This window comes from Antrostomus carolinensis, unplaced genomic scaffold (assembly GCF_000700745.2).
Source record: "Antrostomus carolinensis isolate BGI_N321 unplaced genomic scaffold, ASM70074v2 scaffold24434, whole genome shotgun sequence".
Taxonomy (NCBI): domain Eukaryota; kingdom Metazoa; phylum Chordata; class Aves; order Caprimulgiformes; family Caprimulgidae; genus Antrostomus; species Antrostomus carolinensis.
In genome coordinates this window covers 3,012-16,118 of record NW_010310758.1, presented here as the reverse complement: position 1 = coordinate 16,118, position 13,107 = coordinate 3,012, and the positions used below count along the sequence as shown (strand labels likewise).

The following is a 13,107-nucleotide window of genomic DNA, read 5'->3' as shown; positions in this document are numbered from 1 at the left end:
GAGCGGAACAGGGACTCTTTTACTGGGCTTCGAAACAAAGACTCCATGGAGGGAACTCGGAGCTGAAGCCTCTGGGTGAAAGATTGAGTGTCACTCAGCTGCAAAAATTGAAAGCAAGTAATTACTTCTGCACTGCTTTTAGGGAGACAGACACACTAAAGGCCAGGAACCAGAGACCTGACCTGGGCAAAGGAACAACTGTTGCCTAACACATGCATGACACCAAACAGATAACCACTCCCTTAGAAAAAATCATCTCCCTGTGCAGAAAAATCAAGCATGCAACTACCAGATACGGGCCAGTTCAGACAGCAACTACATCCAATAAACTCCAGCTCTGATCTAACCTTTTAAAAGAATGTATTTCTGTGTAACACCCTTAAAAAGTGAATAATAAGTAACTAAAATAAATAGTTGCATTTACTGTTGTGCCAAATTGAAAAAAACAATATTGTGTGACTCACTGCTTGGCGTATTAAACAGATGATTGTATTTATCTCAAAGACACAAAGATATTTTCCTATGATTAAGAGAACAAATTTATTGCAAAACTCATTGTACAATAGTCAGCTCTAGCATGCCATCTTAAACAATCCTTTATTTTATTTTAAAAGGCTTCATGATTTTTACCTAAAACACAATTATTGATTTATGTAGCTAAAGTACTTATGTCGTTCTGAAATAAAAGGTTGTGTGCTCTGGCACGACATCCTGCTGGTGCTACAGAAGTGATCTGACAGCATCACTCCATGATGTTGCCCCCACAATCCAATGCTGGGACACGTGCTAAGCCCACTCCAGCAAACTAAACTTTTTCTGAGGTGTACTAAAGAATGACCTCCACCTTTATCACTAGTGACAATTTTTTTTAAGGCTTCAATTCTTCTCCTTCTGCTAGAAATTAACTTTCTAGCCAAGCAATATGCCCTTTAAAAGTGAGGTTAACACTGCGCATCCCGTGCTGGCCGTGTCCGTGAGCGATGGGTCACAGAATCACAGAATGTCGGGGATTGGAAGGGACCTCAAAAGATCATCCAGTCCAATCGCCCTGCCAGAGCAGGAACCTAAATGAGATCACACAGGAAGGCATCCAGGCGGGTCTTGAATGTCTCCAGAGAAGGAGACTCCACAACCTCCCTGGGCAGCCTGTCCCAGGGCTCTGTCACCCTCACTGGAAAGAAGTTTTTTCTCAAGTTTAAGCGGAACCTCCTGTGTTCCAGCTCACACCCATTGCCCCTTGTCCTACCACTGGGCATCACTGAGAAGAGCCTGGCTCCATCCTCATGACATTCACCCTTAACATATTTATAAACATTAATGAGGTCTCCCCTCAGTCTCCTCTTCTCCAAGCTAAAGAGACCCAGCTCCCTCAGCCTTTCCTCAGAAGGGAGATGCTCCACTCCCTTCATCATCTTGGTGGCTTTGTGCTGGACTCTCTCCAGCAGTTCCCTGTCCTTCTTGAACTGTGGGGCCCAGAACTGGACACAATATTCCAGATGTGGCCTCACCAGGGCAGAGTAGAGGGGGAGAACCTCGACACGGGCAGCCAGCAGCACACCATCAGGTACTGCTAACCTGTCCCTCCAAAAAAAGCTCCACGCATCAGTGACAACATTTAATACCTGCTAATGGGATTATACACACACAAAACACCCTAGTGAATCCTGACAGGCAAGTACTTGGTCATCTCTGCTCCAGCGTGAAGACAGATACTGGGCATTTCAGCCAACATAACACAAAGACAAGATGGCAGTGGAAGAGGGAAAAAAACCAAACCCAACATATTCAACCCATACCTGTGGGGAGGCTGGTCCACTTCCATTGTTTTCTGTGGATCTGGGAAGTGGTTGTTTGCTTAAACTCTACAGGAGAAAAAAAAAACCACAACTGTTAGGAGTAGACTACAAGGACTGTAATTCACCCATTCCTACAAAGAGCATCTGTGGTTTTTGCCTTGCCTGTGTTTTTAGTACTTTCTTTTGAATGTGTATTAAGATGTCTTCATGCAAACAAGCTAGTATGTTAAATTCAAAACAGACTGCTGCAATATACAGAACTACAAAGCAGCTATGTGTGCATGGATTAGTACGAGACATCGGCAAACGCTGACGTCTCCAGGTAAATTATTCACAGTGATTATTTATGTAACATTTACACACAAATCAAAGAAACACCAAAAAGACAAAATGATAGCAGGAAAAAATCTAGTCGATGACCAGTGTTGTTTACAGCCAACATGAGCAACACTGGAATCACACCATCTTCCTCAGTTTAAGTATATTTGGGGTGGGAGGGGAACTAACTGGAAAAAACGTGTCGGTAACACGGTGTTTAAAACTCCGAACAAGCACAGGAAGAAAATTAGGCTTTCAGAAAAGAACCTCCTGTGCAGAACTTCATGCATACTCTCCTCTCTGTACTCCCCAACAAATAAAAAACACCAAAACAACAACAAAAAACCCACAAAACCCAAAATCCAACCAAAAACCCCCAAACCAGCACAACAGAAAGCAATGGTTTTATTTGTATAACAGAGTTCAGATGTTTCTGTTCCTGTTCTGTCTATCCAATGTCCTGTGTACAGGTGTTTTCTAACCTGTACAACCTCAGATGGTTTTCTGGTGTTTAAACCAGCTCAAAATGAAGTAGCAAAACATGGTAGAAACCACCTTGGATATGAGTTTTTCCTAAGATAAGCAAAGCAGTGAGACATATCAAAGTATTAAGAATTCAGCAGTGTAACTTTTATTTTTTAATCTAGATGTACCCTGATATGAGCTGTAACATCTAAGGTGTATATACAACTAAAACATCAATCAATCATCCATGTCTGCTACATAATTACATCCACAATTTCTGCTCTGTGGATATGCAGATAAGAATCATAAACATAAAGGTACAAGAGGAATGGCTCAGTGCAAAAGGGCTTCAGAAAGGTTTCACATGGAGCAAACTGAAGGAAGTACAACAATACCACAGAGGAGAAGAAATCCAGAGAGTTGAGGAAGCCAGAGGAAGGAGCAGCCACCCACCCAGATTCAGACAAAGCAGAATGAGCAATAACCAGCCACACAAGAAATCTGTTTGGATTTGGAAACTGCTCTTCACCTGCCTTGAACAAAGTCTGCATTCTGCTTCAAAGCACCAGCCTGTTGTGGTAGATTTATTCCTAGTGGATTAAGGGCTCCTACTGGGCTTTAAGCTAAAGCACTCCTACATTTTCTTCTCAGCTCTACTACCTGCTCTTTTTCATTAATCTGGAAAGTTAATAACCAAGGTAATCCAAATAAAAATTTATTTTCTGCTTGATAATCTTCAAAGCATCTATCGTGCTAGTGCTGGACTGACGGAGGAAGACAAACACTTTACCAAAAATTACAAACTAATTTCAAACACTTATTTCAAAAATCAGATATTCTGATACTCACAAAAAGAATTAAATGGAGGGTTTGTCCATCTGATTCATAAGAATAATTTAATAGTATTTAATCACAGAATCATAGAATGTTAGGGATTGGAAAGGACCTCGAAAGATCATCTAATCCAATTCCCCTACCAGAGCAGGAACACCTAGATGGGAGATTTCAAATTTATCTATTTATTTATCTATATCTATTTATATAAAATTTATCTATTTTAAAACACAAGATGAAGTAGATTTATTAAATCTAATAAGGTGTTTATGAATATAAAAACCACGGATGCTGTTCTTTCCTGTGAAGATCCTTAAAAAGCTGCTATTTAAGGGTCTATGAAGATCCTTAAAAAAAAAAAAAAAAGCTATTTCAAAACTAAAATTTTAAAATTATCCTATTAATTGTGCTGACATCTTTGTAATCAATCTGTGTGAATAAAAGCAGAATGTATATTTGGCATAAATCATAAAGGGGATACACTGGTAAAGATTTTAGATAAAAACCAGACCAGCACAGGTATTTAGCTGCTGCAATTCTAAGTCACTGTGCTCTAGGGCAAAGGGTCACATGCTGGTGTCCGTGCAGTGAAAGGTAAGCATGAATGGAAGTTGCTATATATAAAGTATGGATTCAAGAGGCTTTGAAGAGCTTACAAGCCCTTCTGTAAGCCTTAAGAGAAGTTTCAGCAAAACTAGAATCACAGAGCACAGGCTGGTGCTTTCAAAGTCTTAAAACCAGCAGTTTTAATGTTTCTGAGGACCAAGAGGAGTCTTTCCTCTGCAAACCCATAGAACACACACAACCATATCTCTATCCCAAGAGAGCTGTACATACAGTCTCTAATTAAAAGGTTGCTTTTTGTTATTAAGATGTATAAACCAGAGCTCAGTTTTAACTGGAGCACATTAGGGTGACATTTAGTGACACTTGTGTTTTCTTATTTCCCTCTTTCTGAAATGCAAACTAATCAATCCTATTTATTTCTCAAAGGTATAAATAGGTTCATAAGTCTAAAGAGTGAAAGCTTAAATGTCTGTATTTAAAAACATTTTACTGTTCTCTCTCCTTCTCAGGTATTCCAAAATTCAGTAAATTATGGAAGAAGAGCTTAGTACACATTTTCTTATCATAGAATGATAGAATGGGTTGGGTTGGAAGGGACCTTAAAGCTCATCCAGTTCCAACCCCCCTGCCATCAGCAGGGACACCTTCCACTAGACCAGGTTGCTCAAAGCCTCATCCAACCTGGCCTTCAACACTTCCAGGGAGGGGGCATCTACAACCTCCTTGGGCAACCTGTTCCAATGTCTGACCACCCTCACAGTGAAGAACTTCTTCCTAATATCTCATCTAAACCTCCCCTCTTTCAGCTTAAACCCATTTCCCCTTGTTCTGTCATTAACTGCCCTTATGAAAAGTCCTTCCCCAGCCTTCCTGTAGCCCCTTCAGGTATTGGGAGGCCGCTATAAGATCTCCCCGGAGCCTTCTCTTCTCCAGGCTGAACAGCCCCAACTCTCTCAGCCTGTCCTCACAGCAGAGGTGCTCCAGTCCTTGGATCATCCTGGTGGCCTCCTCTGGACTTGTTCTAGCTGCTCATGGTCTTCTCACATTTTCCTTTAATTTTGCTTTAAAAAGCCTCTCTGTCCAAGAATATTTGAACTGTTTCTTCATGCAACAAAACTCATGCAGCTTAGTTAGTAAAGAGTTTATATGAGCTTCATCTATGCCAAAAAATCCACAATTACAGTCACTTCTCTACGATGCTCACTCTCTTGGCTCACGCATCACTTGCACACACAGTTAATTACTGGTCTGTTTCAGCAGAATTAATACACATTTGTGTGTGTGGATGAAAAACTTTCCCTCTCCTGCATCTTTAGGTTTCCCAAACATATATAATGGTCTTTTTAATATATATTTGTATATAATCGACCCTCCTCTTCCCTATAAAGTTTTATATCATTGTTTTCTCCCCCCTAATTCTTAGTGTATAAGAGTGCAGCTCTAGAGTTTTCAAAAAGTTTAGAGAACAAAATCAGCTTTACAGGTAACATACTATTCATACGCATCAGTAGCACATTAATGAGAACTCTTACATTATAATTATGTGCTAAGTATGCAGTCTTGTATATAAATATGCAAGCCAGTGATTCCTGCCACTAAAGTATAACCTCAAAGATAATATAAAGGCAACATTTGAGTATTCACAGAAATATGCTTTTCAAAACGTAACTGTACTAGGGATATTCTGTAGTCTAGTGAGAAACAGCCCACAACTGATTACTGCTGTGAGTGTCGAAAAGTTTAATTTAATTTGCAGTGAAACTTTTAAGTAGTGATCACTGGACCTGGAATACAGTCAAAAGACAGAGAACTGAAAAAAAAATAATCTAGTAACTATTTCAAAACTACAGATTTCAGCACAGTCTCAATATCCCCTTTGCTCTCCATCGAAAAACTGAATCTTGAGAAGACCATGACTGAGCTAGTAATGAGTCTGCACTCTAAGGGCATGCTCTGAACAAGCATAACCCTTCACAGCAAGTGAAAGCTTTCTACAGATCACCTTTTTAATCCTATTTCAGTTGAATCTTGCTTGGCTTGAGAGAGGTAAGTCCAACACAACGTGGCATGTTGTGTGATGGTCCATCTGCGTATCAAACTTCTATCCTGTTAGAGCTTTCAGCCTCTGCATGAGCAGCAAAAAAGCACTTGGCTAAACTGGAAAAGCAAAGTAATCACGAAGGATGAGCTGGGACTCTTAAAATCGCTGTGTTCTGAATCACTGCAGACTGAGGAATGCCATGCCTCTGAAGCAGGGGAAAGATGCCATCCCAATTCTGTGACAATCATCAGAAGATTACAGCTTTGTATGTGCATATGTTAGAAAATAGAAGGCTGCTCTCCTCCCTATGCTTGCTTCTTTTTCTCCCCTCCTTGTTCTCCTCTTACTGAGCTTCTCCACTTGTATACTATGAAAACAACATTTCCAGGCAAAGGAATACATATTTCAAATAAAATCCAATTGTTAAAAAAATTTCTATTTATCCTCACAATAATAGCTGCCAAGTTACCAGCTAGAAGTAGCTGAATTTCAGTGTCTAGGCGAGATAATTATTTCCTGCTACCATTAGTAGTAAATGACATTGTGAGACTTTCACTGTACACAGCAAAGAGCACGGTCATTTTTAGACAAAAAACAATCTCAACGTTTATCATACCCATTTCTCTTGAAATACACAGGGACACACATAAAAACGAAGAGGAAGTCTTTCAATGGCATTGACAAATTCTAAGCAGCAAATGTACAAATAAATAAATAAATAAAATACTTGTGCAACAACTATTTAAAAGTCGTGTAGAGTGTGGTTACCTGTGTGACAGAAAAACGTGTTAATTTTTTTGATGTTACCATAAATTCACGTCGTACAGCACACCAGCCAGGAGCTAGCAGGTACTACCTCCGTGAAATTTAGTGCAGGGTTAGCAAGAGGGCAGTTAAGAGAGAGATGCCTTTGTGAGAAGAAGCCACAAGCAATACTAAGTTTGCCTTCTAGTCCAGCGCTCTCCTCCCCCTGCTAAAGGCATCGCTAAGAGAGGGGTGGGAGGACTCACCACACCGTCACTCTGTGGCTTTGGTTGTTTGGTGGGATCCAAAGCAAAGATAGTATATTCAGAGAGAAAAGCAGGTTCTGCTATCATCCCGGCTAGCAGCTGTCATTCAATGCAAAAAGTAGGAAAATGAAAATAAATCAAGTAAGAAGGTAAAGGATGTTGCACGGTTTTACTCAATTTTTTTTTTCCGCGCTATTAAAAATATCATAAAACAATACGGCAGTTTATGAGATAACAGATATTGATAAAGGCAGGACACAACCAGAAAATATGCATTAGATCATTTCAGAACAGCCAAAATACAGTTTTGATCATTTGGAAGTAAAGAAACATACTATTAAAAAGAAAAAAAAAAAAGATCCCAGTCTAGTCAAAAATAAAGACAACGTTTCAGGTACTGATACTGTCATTTTTTAAAAACTTCTGTGGATTATTTCAGATAGCACTGAGCCTTCTTTGCTCTCAGTTATGTGTGAAAACCTCATTATTCTGAAAGTTCTATCAGTTTTTCAGTTATAAACAATATAAATTACATGCTTTCGACTATTTATCTTCTACTGCTCTTATAGACTAGAATTCCCACTACATTAAAATTCCTTACAAAATATTTCAAACTTTTTAAATTTCAAATATTTTGTAAAAATACCACTAGTTGAATTAACCATTTTACCAAGTCAGCATCAAAGAGGAAATTTAAATTCCTGGAGGTGAAAAACACGAACAGGAAAAACTGGAATTTGAATTCAAAATGGATATATACATATAATATAATCTAATGCTGTTAGGATGCTGTGAGAGATGTCAAAAAACCATTCCTCTCATGATTTTACTCACACACAAAAGTTCAAGGTTCAACTTTCCAGTGACAGTCATACACAACAGCCTTTGAAAATCAGAACTGACTCCCTATGTCTTTTGTCCAATGTATTTCTACACTGAAAAAAACCCCAAATAATTACTGGAAAATCTGAGTAACTGAGACCTAAATGATCAATCCTGTAGAAAACAAAGTAAAATAAAACCCTAAACAATGTACTTTTATTGCCTCCTATTTGATTCGCTATATTATATACATATGTATACTCATTCACACACACCCCCCTAGTACAAATGTCCATTGCTAAAGAATCCTGCTAGTTATATCAGAAGATCTTCTAGAGCTACAAAGGGAAAGAAGCTTTGGTTCATGGTTAAAAAAAAACAACAAACAACAAAAGCCACCACACAACCAAGAAAAACCCCCCAAAACCCAAAGGAACACCACACTACAAAACTGTGAACAGTCTTTACACACAGGATATCTGCAGAGCACCAATTCTAAAATTTATGCCCAACTTTTACTTCTCAAACTGGTAAATACAGTGACAATCAATTCTCACTTCTATTATCCAGCTGCCCTTGTCCTGGCATTCCCAAAGTTGGCATGAGACAAGTGCTCCAATAGTTTACTTGATTTGCCAAGAACTAGCTACGTCTGAGAAACTTGGGTGAAACTTCTTACTTCTAAGCTACTACCAACACAAGCTGCTAAGAAAAGATGGTCTCATTTCTCCTGCGCCCAGTCTGAAATAGACTGGCCCAATGCATCCACTGTGGTTGCTGAGTTTGGTCAGACTGGTCACCAGTCCCTCTCTCTCAGCCTGTTAGAAATCTAACTCCTAAGAATAAACTGTGTTAAAACCCCTGCTATGAATTTAGCCAAGCGTGTAAAACCCATGTACGTTTCTTTCCTCATCTGAGATTTTAGGCAAAACAAAAATAAAGAAGCTGGTAAGTGTTAAATGATTCCAGAGAATCTTTGTTAAGTGGTGACGGTTGTAGAAGCTCACAGCCTTGGCCAGGCTATGCATTTTGTACGTGTACCTCTTGAAAGGGTCTATGACAGAAAAAGAAATGGCAAATATTATGTATACACAAGCGTACAAACACACAGCAAGCCTCATGAATTAGAAGTATGCAAATTCTCAACCACAAGGAAAATTATGAAATCTTTAAGATAAAAATTACTTTGACTGTTTACAGCAGACCGGTTAAGATGATAAAACACAGTTTGCAAAGTACTCAGAAATGGATTATGGCAAATATTATTAACCAAAAGATTATGAACATCTTCAGCATGTAACATCTATTACCTTCAGCTTGGTTAAGTCACTTTTAAAAACACGATCCTCAAGAACTTTAAGAATCACAGATGGTTCAAATTATCTCTTCATAGTAACAGCATGCTAACGTTTGCTTCTCAAAATACTGAAGTGTGACATTTCACTAGAGCATTATTTTGCTTCATCCTAATTCCATTAAATAGTACACCAAGTAACTTGCATTAAAAAGAATTCCTATTTAATCTCTAAAAGTTATTTTTCTTCACCCAACATAAAAACCAAATTGGACCATCAGTATGTTCAGCATCCATTAATTGTTCTGTTTTCAACCATCCCCTGAAGTCCAGGACCACATCAGCATAGCCAGGTTCTAAGAGGAGGCTTAGACAGTAAGTCTTTCACAAAACATTAATTACAAAACCCTAAACTTACAGCTAAGATGACAAGGAGCTCTGAACAACAGAAGGAGTTAATTTTAAAAATTCACTCAAACTACCTGGTAGGCAAGTGATAGTGAGTGTATGTAACTCCTGTTTAGCAAGATCAAAAGATCCAGGCTGTCCACAGCCTAAAATGTGCCAATTCACATTACTAACCATTATGGTTTTGAGAAAAAGCAAGCAGCTTATAAATATAAATTGACATAGCACTGCTTGAGCTTGCAGACATACAACTCCAGGGTCCCTATCATAACTACCAGTTTACACAAAGAGTAGAATATTATTAACAATTAACAAAACTGTTGAGTTTCACAGATGTTAGTCAGAATCCTGATGCAAGAACATCACTAAACCATCTCAGCTCCACCCTTCTGTTGCTTGAGTCAAGACAAGCACAAAAGCAAAGGAGCCAACCCTACCAATGAAGAAGGGCAAAAGACAACAATAAGGAGGCAGAACAGTAATCACTGTATCAAAATTAAATCACAAAATATTGCCTCCCCAGTAGCCAAGACCAGAGTTTCACACTTCAAATAGCTCCCAAAGACTGAATATACTCAAGTCATGGTCCAAGAGAGGTAATTTCCTTAGCACATTTAGAACTGGCTGTGTCTTCTCACGAGTGAGTCCGTCCTCCACTCTCAGATGTTGGGTGCCCAACAATGAAAATATTTAAGTACTTGCTCACACTATTTATGTTACTCCAGCAGCTCATTACCTGCTACATTTTTAGACAGCTCTGCCTCTAATTTGCCTGTAATTAGTCCTATAATTACACCACCTAATGCTTTCCAATATATACATGTGTTTTTATATGCACTTTTAAAAACTTTTAATCAACTATTCAGTATGGCTTTAAAACTAGCTGTCTAGTTAACTTGGGGAAGGGGTACTAGGAGTCCCTAAAAATTACTCACCTATGCCTGGGAAAAAAAGGCAAAGAAACAACCTGCTAATCTGCCCAAATTAAACAGATACAAATATTTCCACAGTGGATTCTTGCACTTCAGGATCTGGCCTAAAACAGTTTTCAAACACCTGTCAGGGCAGTTGCTCCCATTCAGAGGTACAGGACACAAGGATACTTCCTCTCAACTTCAACGTGTAAGAGTCCTTAATTAACATTTCTGTCTTGTCTAAAACAACATATCTTTTATTTTTTCTGCCTAGTTTGTGGCTCCTATTTTAGCTATGTGGAAGTACAGTGTTGTGATTTCACAATTAGTACACTTTAAGAAGCAATCCATTTACATAACAATATGAAATTTTTACATGAACCCCTGACACTCAGTTTAATTCTGAGTATTAAATAAGAAACAAATAAAAAACACTGGATGCTAGATTTGGGAAGCAGAGGTTCAGATTGTGTAACATAAGTAACTTTAGGCCTAAAACCCCTTCTGAATTATCTCAGGAGCTTCAGAAACATTAAAGATATCTGGTGCTATAGTGTCTAGTGTATCACTAGCACCACATTAGCACTATGCCAGTAATGTGAACAATAAAACCAGATAAGCAGGGAACCCAACTGGGCTGAAGCATACTGGCAACAGACAGAATGTGCTCAAATGTAAATAATCCCTTAACTAACCTTCTCAATCCTCTGAATGCCATCAAATCACACTTCACAGTTTGCTATAGAAATCCTACTCAGGTCTTCCAACATTCTGTTTCAAACATACTCCAGGGTAAACATACTCCCTACCCCATATTAACCTTAACCTCAGGCACCAAATTAAGGCTGTGATATTGCTGATCTTTTGTCACAATATTTAACTCCTACTCTGTTTTTCACAAATAAAATCTTACTAATCAAAAAACATTCCTGTCTTAGAAAGTTACAAATGAGGTAAATTAGGTGATGAAGCCAGACACCAGGTGATGCACTGTTTCCTTCAGTATTACCAAAGAAAAATAAAGTTATTTTTTAAATAACCTTTGTATTTCCAAAATTCTGAACAGTTTTTGTAGCCCGCAATTTTGGCCTAAATTAGCAGCTTTACTTGTTCTTGGTGGACTTTCTGAACTCCAGAACCAACTGTGTTCATATTATTCTTGCTATTCCTCCTCCTCTGAAGAATTACCATCCTCAAATCTTCCTTTGCTAAGATTCTGATGAGTGGAGTGTAAAGGTCAAAGTCCATGTGATCCCTAAATCAAAAGGTTTCCTTAACATGCTGTGAAACAAAAAAAACCCAAACAGAATTTAACAGGGATTTGAGTTTGACCCAAGTTTCATTGCTCTGGAGCTGGTAGTAGTTGAATCAATAAATATTACATACATATATATTTGATTGCCAAAGGCAGTCACAATTTCCTTTCAGGAAAAAAAAAAAAAAAAAAAGAGAAGAGAATTGGTGGTTCCAAATTTCAGATTAGCCTGTTACCAAGCAAATTTGAAAATTCATACATTTTGTTAGCAAAGTACCTCATGGTATATGTGCATTTATAGTATATTCATGCTTAAAAGCTTCTCAAACTGTACGTGGACAGCTTTGCTGTGTTGTACACAAGCACAGTAAGACAAAGGGATCAGACTATAAGCTTGTCTAAGAGACGAGCCAGTAATTGCTCATCTAGTTCAAGAAGCTGGGGGATGTCAGCTAGCAGGCTAAAGGTTGAGAGTTTCAACACCTACTGACAAGTAACTCACTTCCCACAGTAAAATAAATAAATTTTTAAAAATTGGTTATTTGTCCAAGTTGAGGAACGCCAGGAAAAAGTTGTGAATAATTCAGTAATTTGCTGATTTACACAAATATTTATTTATAGAAGGTTTGTGCAATTTGCAGTGTAACCTTTTATGCTTCATCCTTACTGTGATCAGGGAACAGGAAAAACTGAAGAGCTGAAATTTCAAGGCTTCTCTCTGCAATTTAAAAAGCCACAGAATCTAAGAGCGTAGAACTGCATTTTCAGAAAGAGGCAGTACAGAAACCAAACACAACTCTCTTCTGGTTTGTTCTTCATCCTGAGGAGCAATCTAAACATGCTGGTCTATGCATCAGGAGTTGTAGCATCCAGGCTTAGACACAAACTAGGTTATACAGCCCCCAAAATTGTGTTTGGGGAGAAGGGAAAGGAAAGGGGAGAGGAAAGGAAAGGGGAGAGGAAAGGAAAGGGGAGAGGAAAGGAAAGGGGAGAGGAAAGGAAAGGGGAGAGGAAAGGAAAGGGGAGAGGAAAGGAAAGGGGAGAGGAAAGGGGAGAGGAAAGGAAAGGGGAGAGGAAAGGAAAGGAAAGGAAAGGAAAGGAAAGGAAAGGAAAGGAAAGGAAAGGAAAGGAAAGGAAAGGAAAGGAAAGGAAAGGAAAGGAAAGGAAAGGAAAGGAAAGGAAAGGAAAGGAAAGGAAAGGAAAGGAAAGGAAAGGAAAGGAAAGGAAAATACAGACATCTGCAGCACTGTCATTTTTGCATGGTAACATCTATTTAGAAGTATTTCAAATTAAGTGTATGAATACAAGAAAGATGCAGCATAACACAGGTACTGAAGCAACATTATTTCAGCTTTACTTGTCCTGCTTTATTAATAGCCCATG

At 38.6% G+C, this 13,107-nt stretch overlaps 1 protein-coding gene across 1 annotated transcript in view; it reads right to left on the bottom strand.

Moving 5' to 3' along the window:
• LOC104523833 (golgin subfamily A member 4) overlaps nt 1-7,124 on the bottom strand; it is a 33,889-nt gene extending 26,765 nt beyond the window's left edge. The window contains 3 exon segments of the mRNA XM_029084641.1: nt 2-98; nt 1,797-1,862; nt 7,032-7,124. Of these exon segments, the coding sequence (XP_028940474.1) occupies nt 2-98; nt 1,797-1,862; nt 7,032-7,118 (250 nt within the window). The 5' untranslated portion in view covers nt 7,119-7,124.
• Nucleotides 7,125-13,107: the final 5,983 nt, after the last annotated feature.